Here is a 16851-nt window from a genome sequence, read left to right on the forward strand (position 1 = left end):
AGGACCTTAGAAATGAAGTTGAGAAACTACGCGATGAAGTGAATGAAAGAGAGAAAGCCGTGGAGAATCGTTACAAGAGTCTTTTGAGTGAAAGTAATAAGAAATTGCACAGTCAAGAACAAATGATCAGAAGTCTAACAGGAAGCATCGATCCAAAGGACTTGTTGCTTCAGGTACCATAACTTCTTTTTCTTTTGTATTTCAATCTGTTGACTTGGCATAGGCTGTTTTCTTTTTTTTTTTAATATTTTTTTAAAAAAGATTTTTATTTATTTATTTGATATTCAGAGATCACAAGTAGGCAGAGAGGCAGGCAGAGAGAGAGGAGGAAGCAGGCTCCCTGCCGAGCAGAGAGCCCGATGTGGGGCTCGATCCCAAACCCTGAGATCATGACCTGAGCTGAAGGCAGAGGCCCAACCCACTGAGCCACCCAAGTGCCCCCACAGGCTTCTTTCTTTAAAAACTCTTTTGCAGAAACGTTTGTATAAAAATAAGGCTGGCAACAATGACGATAGTCTTCATTGCTTTATGTCAGAACATCAGAGCTTCCTTTATGTGCTGTGGGCATCAGCCACCAGCAAGAAGGAAAGGACCTTGTTCTGGGTCATGAGACGGTCCACAGCAGAGCCTGATGGAGGCCCTGGCCTATTCCGCCTTAGTGGCCAGCTCGCTTCACAACGGTACTTCTGGTGTGAGTGTCTGCTGCTCCATGGTGTGCCAGGCCCTCTCACCCCTCTGTGCTTTTCCTCTAACTGTCCCCATTTGGTCTGGGAATACCCTTCCTGTCTGATTGTGTAGCGAAGTTCTGATTTAGTGCAGGCTGGCAGGTGACCGTGGTGGGTTCAACACGGGTGTTGAGCTCTGCTTCCTCCTGGAACCTTGTTAAAGAGACAGTGGAGGGGTGAAAGATACAGGCCCACAGGACTAAGAGCACTCTGCTCCATGCCTTTGGGGTGAAAAGCCAACAAGAAACAAGCTGGTGTACCCTACAGAGCCCAGAGCAGCTCAGCAGGCAGTAGAGGGACCTGGTCCCTGTGTAATCGGGAGATTTGGTGGGAAAGCTGGGCAGTTAGGTGACCTTTCTCTTCACTAGCAGGAGATGGGGGGAGGGAGCATGTGGTTTCCTCACTGGTGACCTTAATAAACCGGGGATGGGGGAAGTGGGTCACCAAATGCACCTAAAGGCAGGAGTGGGTCTCTTGAATGAAAACGGGCGTGGAAATGTGCATCCTCAACATTGAGAGTCCTCTGAGGGGAGAAAAGACAGATGGGTATCTTCCAACAGAACGAGTCTGTCCCCACCTGGTCCTCTGCCAGGGAGCCTGCCGTCGGTGTGTTCTTCCCACACTCAGAGCTTCTGAGCACTCTTCCCTTTAAAGGTAGATGGGGGGCCTGAGCCCCAAACAGGGGGAAAGTGTGTAAGAGGAAAGCCAGCCAGACAGAACAAGGCTATGTAGAGGCCATGGAAATAGAAGGAGGCTTAGGTTGTGAAGCAACCAGACAGCTTTAAAAGACCTCAATAGTGTAATCTTTAGATAAGAACTAAGATCAGGATCGGATAAAAAAGGTACTTGGAAAAGAAGAACGAGCTATTGGAAATCGGAAGTATGATTACAGATATAATGAGTTTAATAGGAGAGTTAGAAATACTGGAAGATAAAGTTGAGTGAATCTTCTAGAAAATAGAATCCAACAGAGAAACAGAGAGGTGAGGAAATGAGAGGGAAAGGCCTGATTCAGAAGTTCCAGTATGTGATCGACCAGAGGTCCTGAGAGATGGGCACGCAAAGCAGAGGGAAGGGAATGGAATCCTCAAAGGAATGGGAGAGCTTGCAGAGTGAAGGGACAGGCACCTGTGCATTGAAAGGGTCCCTCTCCTTCTAGCACAAATAGTGGTGAGATGCCCATGCCCTTGTGAAATCATAGCACGTGAGGATGAAGAGAGGATCTGAAAGGTTCTGAGGTGAGATGTGAAGGGCCCAGAGCTGGAATGACACCGGAACTCTCAGCAGCGATACTGGAGGCCAGAAGGCAGGAGAGCAGGGCTTCCAGATTGCTGAGGAAGAATGGTGTCCAGCCCAGCATTACATACTCAGCTGAGCCAGCAGCAAGAGTGAGGGCAAATAAAGCGGTTCCCCGACATTCAGTGCCCAAAACCCTCTGCCTCCTGGGGAGCCCATGCAGGGAACACCTGGACAGTGATCCCATACAAATGAGGAAGAAGCCCAAAAGGAGAGAGACGTGGGATCCAGCAAGTAGGGGATTCTCTTGGGATGTGGTGACCTGAAGGCCCAGGATGCAGAGAGCTTGTATTTGAGCTCTTGAGACAGGGCCTCAGCTGGGATTTCTCCAAGAAGTGGAAATGGAACCTATCATTGACCTGATGTGTCTGGCCCCATCTAAAGGCATTTTAAAATTCTCTTAAGGGGTACCTGGGTGTCTCAGTGGATTAAAGCCTCTGCTTTCGGCTCAGGTCATGATCTCGGGGTCCTGGGATTGAGCCCCGCATTGGGCTCTCTGCTCAGCGGGGAGTCTGCTTCCTCCTCTTTCTCTGCCTGCCTCTCTGCCTACTTGTGATCTCCGTCTGTCAAATAAATAAATAAAATATTTAAAAAAAGAAAATTCTCTTAAGAGAGTTTAGAGATAAGTCTACCTTAAGTACCTAATTTAGTTTTATGAACTAAATGAATAAATACAGTAAAGCAGTTGTTACTGATTCCAAGGAAAGCAAAGAAACAAATCTGGAAGGAAATGTAATCTCAGAAGGCTAGATGGGTGAGTTGTGCCCAGTGTTTGTGTGGTCCTAACAGTGCGAATGCGGACTGTTGATGGAACCGAAATTGTGTTGTAACTATGAGGATGATTTCTGGGGGTGGGGCAGACGTTATAAGAACTAAGTCCTGAAACTCCTATGGTAGGAGCCAAGAGATAAATCTTGAGAAGTTAGTGGGACGCCTGGGTAGCTCTGTTAGTTGAGTGCCTGACTCTTGATCTTGGCTCAGGGCATGATCTCAGGGTCGTGAGTTCAAGCCTTGTGCTGGGCTCCAGAGTGTGGAGACTACTTAAAAAAAAGAAACAAGAAGTCAATCAGGTGAGAGTAGTAATGTAATGCAAATAGTAGAAGAGCCTGAGGAGTTGGAAGTTGTTTTTTTCTGGGAGTGGGACCCAGAGGTGAGAAGTATGAGGTGGGGAGGGGGGCCCAGTTTTTCAAATAAGCTGTGCCGACTGTTGTTAAACAGTGTGCACGTATATTTGGACTTCTAGAAAAGGAAAATGCAAAGTGTGAGTCAAGCACAGCTGTATGATGGCAATTCTCGAAAGTCCGTGTTGGTCATTTGATTTGTTTTTACTGTTTATAGTTTAACAGGTTTTTGTAAGAAGTTGCCTCTGTTTCTTTTGTGTTTGTGCTCATCTAATTTCTCATAAACGTTTGACATGCTGAAGTAATTCTGATAGGTACTTAGAAATAAGATGTGGTTCTTGCCCTTAATTTTTGACCTAAAGTGGACAGAGACCTCGTTAAGGAGTTACTAGGTTTTAAATAGTTAGGAATAGGTTCTATGCTTGAACTTGGCCAAAAGACTAGAGAGACGGTCTCTAGTCTTGTCATGTTGTCGAATGCCAGACCTTCTGAAGGGGTCAGTGATGTGCATCAATACGAAGGACCCTTTCACATGCGACCAGACCCCGAAACAACAGTCACAGCCTTTCTTCCTAGAAGTCAGATCTCCTCGTAGATAATAGATGGTTTAAGTTTTGTCAAATATGTGATATTTTGAGAAAGACTGGGTTTTGTTGGGTTGCGATGTACAGTTTCTCTAATCACCTCAGTAACCTCCTAGGATAGGAAATAGACCCAGAGGCCACACCTTGGCCAAGGGGGACAGGATGGGAACCCCATCCTGTGAGGCCAGGGCCTGGGCTTGGTCCTCCATACCTACCGGGCGGCCATCTGAGGGGTGAGGAAAAGGGCACTTTGTAATGACTGCTGCCACCCCTGCCAATGCCATGGCTGCGGGCTGCTTTTCCCCTGGTGGCAAATAACAAAGGCACTTGCATTAATTTTGAAATTGCCTAGTATTTGGGGATGATGGAAATTTTTTTTGAGGAAAAAAATGTGAAGAAAAAATAAAATGTTTTTCCTTAAAGAGTTTTGGACAGTCTGTTAAAATTTTTTCTCTTGTTGAAAACTTTCTTGTGATTTGTTTTGTTTCCTTAGAAATTCAGTGGAAAAGGTTTGGAATCAGTACAGCAGACTTATCCTTCACAGACCGGAGGGGAGCTTGGGGTCAGGATGGAGGGCTTCTCCGAAAAGTGCTCGCAGCGGTCACTAGGCAGCAGCCGCATCTTCTCAGAGGTAAGCTTGGCTGGACTTGAATGTGTGCAGGTGAGTTCATGTGCTTCCTGACACGCGTGTGGTAACTCCTCGTTACCTAGAGCGGTGCCTTCCTGCCAGTGATTGAACTCATAAGAGGTCGGAGGAGGGTTCTTAGACTGTCTGCCTTAGAGATGAGTACCCTTGGGCTGAGTGCTGGTGTTTGTACCACATAGGAAACTGGTAAGTCACAGCTTAGTTAGAGATGAGCCCCGTATTTGCTGTCCCAGGGTTTACCTCTCAACTGTGTAATCTCTTTGTATGTCATTTCTACATTAAGAAAGTTTTCCTGTTCGAATACACACAGAAACTGAGCCAGCAAGCCCTTCCTGGTGTGGCCTCAGGTCGCTCTGCATCATCTCTAATGACAGCTGACTTCTTGCATGTTTCTGAAAATGCTGTGTCTGCACCTTTCCCTGTGCCTTTGCATATGCTGTTCCATCTGCCTGGAATGGCTTTTCTTGTTTACTGGGTGACTCCTGAACATCCCCAAAAGTGCCCCGCTGCTGTCCCCTTCCCTGAGGCTGCTTGGCAGCGACATCTCTTCCTCCCTGGTACACGGCACTTTGCATGCCCATCCTTGCGTTGATGTTACAGGATCCGCCTTCCTGCTGCCCTCACCGGAGCCCGTACACACCAGGGTTGGGCACTTTAGATTAAGGAACCAGGATTCATGTCTAAATCCCAATGCCTAGCCCAGTCCTTGGCGTAGGATGTAAGTGTTTGTTGAGTGAATGAATGAATGATTAATTAGATTGGTTTGCGAGAGACGCATACAGATTGTTCTGAATCCACGCCCCCGCCCCAGCTTGCATGTAATGCAACTCGGCAGCCAGATATGGGAAAGGAAAGGAGCTCATCGTAGGCCAAGTTTTGTTTTTTTAAACCTGGCTTTAATTAAGTCCATACATTCCGAAGACAGAGAACTCTCTTACGCAAATTAGTTCTTTGATGAATGGCTCTGATCAGACTTGTGGTTTTGTGAAGGGTGATTTTCAAAATAATTAACAACCAGTGCAGCACAGGCATCAGAACAGGCTCAGGCAGTGGGGCTGGAGTCCCTGCTCTCGTGCAGAGACCAATGCTCTATACTGGCTCTTGGAGAGGTCCCTGAGGTCCCTGAGGGGTTCTGGGGAAGGGGCTGGGGCCAATGGGCTGGTTGGGTCGTTGGTAGTAGCTATTGGGCTGTGGGTCAGCTCAGCATCAGCCTTGCTCTGGGGGGCATCAGTGGCTGCAAGTGGGGGCTTTTTCTTAACTCTGACCATTCGCGGACTTGCATTTTGCCGTTTCTCTTGAATGAAAGTGTCAGCATGGAGTAGTGGAACTCCTGGGCTGGGCCAGAAGTCTGGAGGCCAGGATATTTCTCTGGGCTCTGTCACCACTTGGGGAATGTCAGGCACGTCCAATAACTAAATCTCAGAGGGCTAATATTTTGTGAGTCAATCTTGCATATAGTTACTCGATTTTGGCCAAGTTTAATCGGCTATTAGGAAGCACACTAACCTGGGGGCACCTGGGTGGCTCAGTTGGTTAGGCATCCGACTCTTGGTTTTGGCTCAGGTCATGATCTCAGGGTCATGAGATTGAGGCCACATGGGGCTCCACGCTCAGTGCTGAGTCCGCTTGAGATCCTCTTCCTCTCCCTCCTGATCTGCCCCTCCCCCTGCTCACACACTCTTTCATAACTAAATAAGATCTTTTTTTTTTTTAAGACTTTATTTATTTATTTGACAGACAGGGATCACAAGCAAGTAGAGAGGCAGGCAGAGAGAGAGGAGGAACCAGGTTCCCTGCAGAGCAGAGAGCCCGATGTGGGGCTCGATCCCAGGACCCTGGGATCATGACCTGAGCCGAAGGCAGAGGCTTTAACCCACTGAGCCACCCAGGTGCCCCTAAATAAGATCTTTGAAAAAAAACCTGTAATAAGGCACAGTTCAGTGTTTTGAAACAAGGTAGCAGCCCATCACGGTGTTTTAGATGGACAGATCTTCACTGATTTGAGTGCATTTCATCAAACTTTGCTATTTTGAATCCCGTTTCAGTCATAGAAAATGTGTCTAAATGTTGAATGAGATGTTTATAGATTTATTGAACAGGCTGAGTGTTTTACAGTTTCATCTCACTAGTTTGATCAGCTACAACTTTTTTGGTTTCTTGCACTGGGCGCTGTCTGCACTTCACAGAACCACATGTAAAAAGTCATATCATTTTCAGTTACACTTGGATCCTGGTGATGTTTAAATTACTGTGCAGAATGCCCAAGTACTTCAGCAAAGGCTTTAATTCTGTTCTGCAAGACTAATTGCAAATTGTGGATAAAGAATTATAAATGATCGTTTTGGAATTATAAATTTCTTGGTGCCCACGTCTACACAGTCCTGACTGTTACAGCCTATGGTTTTCTCCTCCCCAGGAAAGGTGTGCTGTACTTCTTTCTCTCTAGAAAACGTGGATTTCTTCTGCGGTGCCTTTGGCCACTTTGTGTTGATTTAGGGTTTATCCTCTGCCCATTTCTACAAAGAACTTGAGGCTGTGATGAGGTCTCCGTGGACTCGGGGCAGTCTCTTTTGCCTCTAATCACTGTGTGATCTTGAGAATTAATGCTGGGTGATCAGGGAATTGAAGAACGGGGAGGAAAGCACACTGACTGTATTTAACTTGTGCTGTGGCCAGAGATTTATAGCCTGGCTATTGAGATGGTTGGGACATCAGTGCTGAGTTTCCTGAGTATTAAAATAAATGTCTTTGTTGCTGAGCTGTGACATACCTACCAAAGCAGACACCATCCATCTACTAGGCCGCTAAATTGCCCTGCTTACCAAGAGGGGAGCCATTAAGCTTTCTCTTTACATATCTGCTGCCCCTTCAGATTGTGGTCTGCGCCTTACATGTGTTTCCTTCAAGTCATTGAGGAAGCCCGGCAGAGCAGGGACTGCTCTGGATTTGGTGTTGGAACGTCAGTTCTTCTTTCCAGTTCTGTGACCTTGGGCAGGTCACTTAATCTGTCTGAAACTCACCTTCCTGATCTGTAGATGGGGGACTTCCACGCTTATGTCCCGATAGGACTGGAAATAACCAAATGCATTAGTCACTAGTTAAGGCTCTCTGGGTGTAAGCTGTAGGATCCAACATTGAGTCGTGTGGTCACAGCAACAGTGCTGGAAGGGAGTACTTACTGCTGGTACGCCGGGGGCTTTCCCAGGTGCCCAGCGAGAGCTGAATAGCCGTGTCTTGGACAGGGTGAGACTGTGGCGGCCCTGTGGACACCAGAAGCCTCAGACTCTAGGGCTGAGTTTGATGTGACACACACCCAGTGTCCCGGACTTCTGGTTTCTCAGTTGAAATCTCTGAATCTGAAGACAGAATCATCCTGGTTTGGCATGGGTCCAGGGGCCTGGCTCACTGAGCGAGTCCTCTTCCAGGGTCTTGCCCCCATGTTTTAGGGACTGTTTTCAGATGACACAGGGAAGTGGTGAGCTAGGTGGTCACACCAAGGGCCATGGGGAATAAACCACAGAGTCAGACACCGGTAGGTGTGTGGTTGTCATGGTCTTTGGGATGAGAGGCCCCTGTCTGGGTTGTTTCTTGTTTGGAGGAGCAGGAATGGGGGTGCGGTGACTTGTTCCTGCTGAGCAGGTGCTTCTTGTCTCTCCCCTCGGGGCAGCCTGGCCCCACTGCCTCTACGCCGAGGAGATCTGCCGGTTTGTCAGCTCTGCTGAGGGAGCCAAATGACTTCATTCTAATGGGGCATGATTCAACGCAGGGGAATAGGTGATTGATGAAATGGGACCCAAATGGCTCTGTAGAGTTCATTTATTTAACATGGGTGAGCTATTTGCTTCTAGGAAGACGTTGACTCACTCTGACTTCCATTATGTAAAATATCCACAGGAATCTCTGCTCTTAAGATTCACGTTGGTCCCTGTGTTTTCCTCTTACCTACTTAATCATCAGGTCAGCAAGTATCTGGAGCAGCATTTGGTCTGCACCAGGTACTGTGCCTGGCCGGGGACACGGCCGCCGACACGGGGCCCTTGGGCCTGTCACCAGGTGGTTGGTACACTGGCTCTGGAGTGAAAGTGAACAGAGTACCCTGGGGACCAGAAGAGGGCATTTTTCTCAGTCAAGGAAGGCCTGCTGGTGAGAATTTGGCGTAAGCAGACCCTGTAGGGTGCTGGGAGTGTGTCAGTGGCGAGGGGTGAATGACGGTCTCTGCAGAGGGAGGAGCCCCCCCCCTCCCTGACCCCCCCACCCTGGGAACGCAGACAGAGGCTTCCTTCGTTCCACTGAGAAGAACAGGGAGAAGGGAAGGGCAGGTGTGGGTCAGCTGGTGGGGGGAGGCTGGGGGCTCAGGAGAGAGGGTTTGGAGGAGCTGTAGAGGGGAGTTGAGCCAGACATCCTGGCCCTGACCTTGCAGGGTGTCCTCTGCGGCCTGGTTCACCGCCGTCCAGTTAAGACACAGGGGCCAGAGTCAGGATTGTTTCACTGGGCACCTGCATTCCACGTCTGGAGTCTACTCCATGCAACAGAAGTCCGTATTTACCTGTTCTTTTCCTAGCCCTTCCTGACTGGCTTTGAAGTGACATACCTGAGCACAAATCTGACTGCCACTTATTAGCTGGATGGACTCAAACAAATATTCTTTTCTCAGAGAATCAATCTTTTCATCTGAAAAATGGGAAGCTTCACACACCTCCCTGGTTTCATTTAGAGATGATATGTGTAAAGCGCCCAGCAAAGTCCCAGGACATAGGAATAGAAGTATGGCTGACACTTACCAAGTATTGACTTTGTGCCAGGCATCACTGTGAGAACTTCGCGTAGATTAAGTCATTAAATCTCCGTCACAACCCTCTGAGCTATGTAGAGTCATTACCTTCATCTGTAGGTTCGGATACTGAAACAGAGAGGTTGAGGAACTCGCTCAAGGTCACACAGTTAGTAGGGTCACATACTCTTTTTTTTTTTTTTAAGTTTTTAAAATTTATATATTTGGCACACAGAGAGAGAGATCACAAACAGGCAGAGAGGCAGGCAGAGAGAGAGGGGGAAGCAGGCTCCTGCTGAGCAGAGAGCCCGATGCAGGGCTTGATCCCAGGAGCCTGGGATCATGACCTGAGCCGAAGGCAGAGGCTTAACCCACTGAGCCACCCAGGCGCCCCTGGGTCACACACTCTTAACCATCAGTGCCCTTCATGGTCAGTTCTCAAGAAGCAGTGGGTTTTTATTTTCTCTGTCATTTTCGGCTGCCTTTTACATGGCTGACAATGACCGTGTGACCCTGTCAAGTGTCCCAGTGCTCTGCATCCAGTGTGCAGCATTGATGGGTGAACTGAAGAGCACGGGCCTCAGAGTCTGGCTGCCTGGGCCCACACCCTACCTCTCCCCCCGACCTTGGGCCTGCTGATGGCCCTCTGTGCCACAGTCCCCTCATCACTGGCTTTGAAGTGACATACCTGAGCACAAATCTGAGGATTTGTGGGGAGGGGAGGGGTAGCACCTAAGCTCATTGGGTTGTTTTGAGGACTCAGTGAGAAAAAGCACAGGGAGCACTGAGCATGGTGGCTGACGTTGTCTGGTTAGCCTGTTAGATTCTTGCCTGGGCTCTTCCCTGGGACCCTCTGTCGACACACATGGTGTGTACAGGTGGGAGCCGGGAGAATCCCACATGACACTGTCACTGTGCACACTAAGCAGATGGGAGCTCCTTGTGCCAGTGACATGTGGCACGATTTACAAAAGGGCCTGACATTTCTAGCAGTCTGGGTAGCTGACTTATCATGAGCAGAATGGTGGTTTCGCATTTGCAGCCCCTCCCCTTAGCAGGTGGTGCCTCTGCCTGGTTTTGCTTGGGGCGAGAAGCTGAGCCGCATCCCTGCAGGTCAGGGGCTCATGACCTTTTTTGCCCTCTGCATCCCCACCGTAGTCTGCTGAAGCCAGGGATCTCTTCGCTGGAAGAGGATTTAAATGCGTAAAATATATGCATAGCATTATAAAGGAAACCAACTGCGTTGAAATTCGGTCATCAGAGTATTTAGAAAGATGCTTTGGAAGTGGCGCTTCTCTGTTAACGTGCTTGATGACAAGGTTGTGGGGCGAGTGTGGTACTGCCGTGGTTATGAAGTAGTGATGAGAGTAAGTACTTCAGGATACTCGAGGTGCCTGGGACACACACAGACTAGCTATTTCTTTTGATGGCCGAGTCACAGGAAAATGTGGATGCTGCTGTGGTTCGTGGCAGGAACAGTATTCCCGCAGTTTCTGTGGGGTTACAAGCCCCTGTCCTAGGTGCTGTGTTGACTTTAGGAGGAAGCCTGGGTCAGCAGGAAGGACGGGGGCTGCCCTCAGTGTGCAACCCCCGGGCATGGAGGGACCCCCCACCCCCCAGCGTTCAGGGAGCGTCCAGTCCACGCAGGACACCATGCTAGATATTCTGCACGCTAAGTATTTATTTTCACGTTTTTATCTTATTCTGAAATAATTTCACATTTGCAGGCTTGTTTCAGGAATCAAGGATCTTACTTTTCCCGAGGCATCCGAGAGTATGTCGCCCACGTGGAGCCCTGTCACCGCTGAATACTTTAGTGTGTACTTCCTGGGAGCAGGGACACTGTCCTGCTCAGCCCGGCACAGCCGTCAGGAGTGGGTGTAAGCAGACTCTCCACGACTTCTGATCCTCAGACTCGCTGCTGTTCCACCACTTGTCCCACCGCTTGTCCCACCAAGCCCCTCATAGCCTGAGGACCCAATTCAGGATCACACGTTGCTCTATCTTGATTCTTTAGTCTTCAGTCTGGAATAGTTTCTCCGTCTTTCCTTGACTTTCATGCGCTTCCTACTTCTGAAGTGTCTGAGTCAGTCATCATAGATTGTCCTTCCGTTGGGTTTTGTCTGATGTTGCCTCGTTGGTTGGGTTCAGGTCCGTGTCTTTGGCAGGCATGTCCTCTCATTGTGTCCTGTCTGCTGGTACATGATTTCGATTTGCCTCATTGCTGGCCACGGTGACTTTCTTTGATAGCTTTAGGAAGGTGGTGTCCTCTAGGTGTCTTGACTCTACGGGTCCTTTTTTTTCCTGTCATTAATAAGTAGTTTGAGGTGTGTTGGGTCTATGTAGATATCCCGATACTCTGTTCAGACTTTCCCCCACTGGTTTTCACTAATCTCTAAGGTCACATGCTTGGTAAGCAGCAGAGACCCGTCTCAGATCCCTTTGTCATCATTCCATTCGGGATACCTTTAGAGTGCAGCTCACTTGGCCTTTTCTACTTCAGTGTAAGTCTCTTGTCCCTGATACCAGGTTTGGGTAGATGCACTTCTCATCTTTGGAGCAAGAGCAGATGTGGAAAGGCACTGTTGTTAGTGACGAGAAAACGAAGACCAGCAGCCCTGAGGGGTGGCAGTTCCATGAGGGCTGTGCCGGGCAGCAACGATGCTCCTTTCAGAGCTGCTGTTCAGTGTTGGAAGCACACCTCCTGGCTTTGTTCCGAGGGACACGGTGACAGTCATTCCTCCACTTCTCCTGCAGGTGGTGCTCTCTGACTGTGACCTGAGCCAGGGCCTGGCGCTGGGGATCACCTCCGTCTGGATTTGTAAACTACCCACATATGTTTGCATAATGTCAGGATGTACTCTTTTGAAATTCTTCCCTTCATGTCAGATACCCATTGTCATTTCCAGGAAAAGCAGCAATTAGACTCTGAAGAGCTGATTCAGGTCTTGAAGAAGGAGCAGGACATCTATACTCATCTGGTGAAGTCTCTGCAGGACCCAGACAGGTAAGGTTACTGTTTGGACATCATATACATATGCAGACACTCGTATTTTGAACAAACAGTGTTGGTGTCTGAGGCAGCAAAGCCCTCCCCGTTGATTTAGGGAGCTTAAAGTGCTTGGATGGTGGTTGCCTTACTTAAATCACATAACCCTATTTTATATCAAGGATTATCTGGTTTTGAGGCACCTGCGCGGCTCATTTGGTTGAACATCTGGCTCTTGGTTTTGGCTCAGGTCACGATCTCAGAGTCATGAGATCGAGCCCCATGCCAGGCTCTGCACTCAGTGCAGTGTCTGTTTGAGATTTTCTCTCCCTCTTCCTCTGCCTCTCCCCCCAGGCACTCTCTCTCTTTCTCTCTCAAATAAATAAATACATAAATAAATAAATAAAATTGTCTGATTTTTGGATTGTTTGATTTTTTTATCCTAATGAATGTAGGATAAAAATAACATAATAATAATAATAATAATACTCGTTTTTATTGTACTTTTAATTTTTTTAATTAATTAATTTATTTTCAGCATAACAGTATTCATTATTTTTTCACCACACCCAGTGCTCCATGTAATCCGTGCCCTCTCTAATACCCACCACCTGGTACCCCGACCTCCCACCCCACCCCCCGCAACTTCAAACCCCTCAGATTATTTTTCAGAGTCCATAGTCTCTCATGATTCACCTCCCCTTCCAATTTACCCCAACTCCCTTCTCCTTACCATAGATTTAGAAAGTGCTTCCATGTGTATGATCTCATACAGTCCTTAGAGCTGTTCTGTGAGGTAATATTGTTATCCCCGTGGTCCATAAGGCCATGAACACTGAGAGAGGTGAGGTGACTTGTCCAAAGTGACACCGGTGGTGAGTGGCCACACTCAGGGATTCCAACAAGTTTCTGTGTCCTGGAGTGACTTGTGTCTTACAGGATTGCTGAGATGATCTGGCGCCAGGGTGGTGTGGTGATGAGAGTCTCCTGTAGGCGAGTGGTCGTACTTGCCTAGGCAGGTGGGCCCTCTGGGCCTCAGTGATTTCTCACACTACGATCTTCTCTCTACACACAAGGGTAGTTACAGGTGAAAGGGTACTGGGGTTCATTTCAAAACCATACAGGAACAGAGGAAGTGGGGGGGGATACTGTTGGAACAGGAGCAGCCATGGCTGCCTAGTGGGCAGGGCTGGGTGTGAATAAATGGGGAGGGGCTCTTCTATGAGCTCTTTTTCATTTGTGTATGTTTAAAAATTTCTAAAATAAAAAGTTAAAATATCCCCTCTCACTGCTCCTTTTCTGAAGCCTTTCACTCTGGCTGGAACGGTTTTCACTGTTACAGGCCACGTGCCTTCCTGCCTCTGCCTTCGCTTGGGCCCCCACACCCTCTCCCAGAGGCCCCTCGAGAATTCCTCTGGAGGACTGCACTTGTGAGGAGGCTGTTGTTGCTGTTTGTCTGCCCTCACGGCTGCCCCCGCCACCCTTTGGGTGCTTGTCTGTAACTGGCCTGCCCCCTCATCAGAGCCACGTGCCCCTCAGGGCGGAACCCCGTCTCCTCAGCGGCTCCGTTTCCCAGCGCCTGTCGCCACGGCTGGGTGGAGTGGGCACGTGGGAGGTGCTGATTGGGTGAGAGACCCCCCCCCCCGACCCCACGCCAAACCTGCGTCCAGTCTTCTGAGATAGGAGATTGTTTTCAGATTTGTTGATCTGAAGAGAGTTTATTTTTTTATTTTTATTTATTTATTTTTTTGATCTGAAGAGAGTTTAGAGAAAATGGAAGCATGCTGGTAAAATTCTGGGAGTAGGCATCACTCTCTAAAAATGAGCGTTTTCCAGAAGCCTTAGCTGCTTGGCATTACTGCTCGGGAAGGGGCGAGTGAAGCTGGGAAGCTGGGGTGGGAGTGGGGGTGGGGGGACGGGCCAAATCCCCACAGCTTCTCTGGGTCCTGTGCCTCGTGGGATGCTTTACAGCACCTCAACTTTTACTACTGCGTTCCAGAAGCGCCCTCCTCTGCCCCAGTGTGACGGCCAGCAGTGTCTCCAGATAGTGCCACATCTCTCTCGGGAGGTTAAATTGTCCCCAGATGGGAATCACCACTATAACTCAGGAGAATCCGAAAGCTCGGCTTACAAACATCCTCTTTCACTTGGGAGGCGCTCGGATGTGTGGACGGAGGGAAATAATGTGTCTGTGTGTTTGGCTTTGTGCTGAACTCTTTCCCATGTAACTCTCAACAGAGCTGAGAGTTAATCCTTCAAACAGTCCTGAAGGGAAGGAATTGTCCCCATTCCACAGATGAGGAAGGCGGCCAGGACTCAGGCAGTTTAACCGACTTGCCCGGGGTCACAGAGCTAGTTAGCGGTGGCGTGCCATGCCGTGCCCTGCCGTGCCTCCTCCCGCCCCCCTGCAGAAGGAGGAATGCACAGGGCTTTTGTTTCTTTCTAGGTGGAACACCTTTTGTTCCACCAGCTCCTCACACCTTGAAAAGGCCCCGGAGTTAGGGAACATAAATGACAGACACGGGAGCAGCAGCTGTGTACTTTTCACCCTGTCAGAAAATGGAAGAGGGAGGGAGCAGTCAGTGTTGCTCAGCCCTAATCGCAGCAGCTTCGCTAAAACAATCTCCTTTTTTCCCCTGCTTAAGTGTCTCTGCAGCACAACTGCATCCAAGCGAGTGCTGTGACACCTCTGTGAGGTTTTTCCATCAGCCTTACAAATTGATCATTATGATTGTCTTGAAATGGAACTAGGTACAGGCTGCTGGTAGGGCCCCTTCCTTCGCAAGAAGACCGCTTCACCATGAACCATCGTCAAAGCGGCGAGCATAGACGATTAGACATAATGGTTTATTTTCTTTCCTATATATGTTGGTTGTATGTGCGGTTCGATGGATGGAGCTGGAAGAAATCTCTGAAAGGGAGTGGGGCTTGAGTTTGTAGCACAGACATTTGGAGCAGTAGCTCCTAGCCATTTTGAGGCTCTGGACCCCTTTTGAAAAATCTGATGAAAGCTCCTGGGCCCTCTCCTTTGGAAGATCCACATATTACATTTTTGCAGATAGTCTCAAGGTGTTGATGGACCTTCTTAGGGAACCATAGGTCAGACACTGGACAGGGAGTGATGTATTTTTCAGGACTTAAGAAAGGAGGCTTTCTGATTTGTTAATGTGTTTTGCTAGTCTTGAAAAATGTTCATTTACTTTGACCCAGTAATTGCACTGCTGGGAATCGGGCTTAAGAAATGAACCTGGATGTGAAAGGCTTTAGGCACGGAGATATTCAGTGAAACATCATTTATGTTATGCAGATATTGGCTGGGGTCTCTGTTCCTCTGAGAGCTGGGTGCACTCAGTTCAGATCCCGGCCATGTGCCACAGTAGGCAGAAGCCAGAGCCCATTTGGTGGGTCTGTGCCACCCAGATCAGTAGCCACTAGCCAGGGGATAGACTATCAACATTGGAACTAAGAAAAATTATCCATCCAGTTCCTCAGTGGTTAGCCGCATTTCAGCAGCTCAGTAGGCACACTCTTAGCTAGTGGCTACCCTATAGTGCATATACAGAACACTTCTAACTTCCAGAAAGTTCTGTTGAATAGCACCCCAGGATTTCTGGAGATTCTGGGAGGTGTGCATTTTCGTGGCCTCTTCTGAATTCTGGGTTGCTGGTCTCACGCAGGCTCTCTGTTCAGGTCACACCGTGTCACACTGACCCAGATGTGACTTGGCACTCCCCATCTCAAATAAAAATCTATCCCACAATGCATTTGTGAGTGGGGCTGACCTATGAAAGCTGAGTTCTGTTGGCCCCTGAATCAGTCCTTTCTTCCCTCCTATTACCAGCTCCCTCCTTCTTCTCTTTTTCCGCTTCCTTCCTGCCCCTCAGTTTCATCCCCATTTCCATGTCTTTCAGGAGTGACATAGTTGCTCTTCTCCCTTCTCTCATTTGAAGCCTGGGCGCCAGGTGACACTGAGGCTCTGGAGAGCCTCCCCTTCTACACCCAAGCCCTTGCAAGGCATTACTCCAAACAGAGAAATAGTCTGGGGAATGACATTATCTCTCCCTGTTTATACCTGTAGCAAAAACCTGGAAATGACCCAAATGTCCGCTAATAAGAGGATCAGTTCGACTGAACGGTGAGAAATTCACCTGATTAATATTACATAGTCATTGAAAATGAAGCTTGCAAATAATTTCCAAAAATATAGGGAAATACATGAGGAACACAAAATTCAGTATCATGCGTCAAGTATTTTCACCTTGTAAAAATACTCAGGGAAAAAGATCGGGAGGAAATGCAGTCTGAGGGTGCCTGTCTGGCTCAGTCAGTAGAGTGTATGACTCTTGATCTTGGGGTTGTGAGTTCAAGTCTCACTTTGGGTAGAGAGTTTACTTAAAAATAAATAAAGCCTTAAAAAAAGACATGCAGCCTGCCCCATGTTAATTGGTAGTGGGATCATGGTAGTTTCTTATGCTCTTGTATTTCAAACTTCCCAAAAGGATGTATTTACTTTTTATAATCGGAAAAAAACCCACCGATGACCTAACAGTCGAGGGGAGGCTGGCTGGCTTTTGTATTTTAAAGCACAAATAGGTCTGTTTGAAAATGGCTGGTGTCTTTGGGTAACATACAGATGTGTTGAATCACTAAATTTCTTCTACACCTGAAACTGATATTACCCTGCATGTTAACTAACTGGAATTTAAGTAAAAATTTTTT

The 16851-nt window shown here is 48.2% G+C and overlaps 1 protein-coding gene across 5 annotated transcripts in view; it reads left to right on the plus strand.

Annotated features, from left to right (window-relative positions):
- The window catches only part of CDK5RAP2 (CDK5 regulatory subunit associated protein 2), a 169162-nt gene that overhangs the window by 74280 nt on the left and 78031 nt on the right, over positions 1-16851 (plus strand). For all 5 annotated transcript variants that reach the window (XM_059143514.1, XM_059143516.1, XM_059143517.1 and 2 more), the window contains 3 exons: positions 3-173; positions 4220-4357; positions 12053-12150. In XM_059143514.1, coding sequence (XP_058999497.1) covers positions 3-173; positions 4220-4357; positions 12053-12150 — 407 coding nt within the window. The remainder of the gene's footprint in view (positions 1-2; positions 174-4219; positions 4358-12052; positions 12151-16851) is intronic.

Source organism: Mustela lutreola, chromosome 12 (assembly GCF_030435805.1).
Source record: "Mustela lutreola isolate mMusLut2 chromosome 12, mMusLut2.pri, whole genome shotgun sequence".
In the NCBI taxonomy this organism is placed as follows: domain Eukaryota; kingdom Metazoa; phylum Chordata; class Mammalia; order Carnivora; family Mustelidae; genus Mustela; species Mustela lutreola.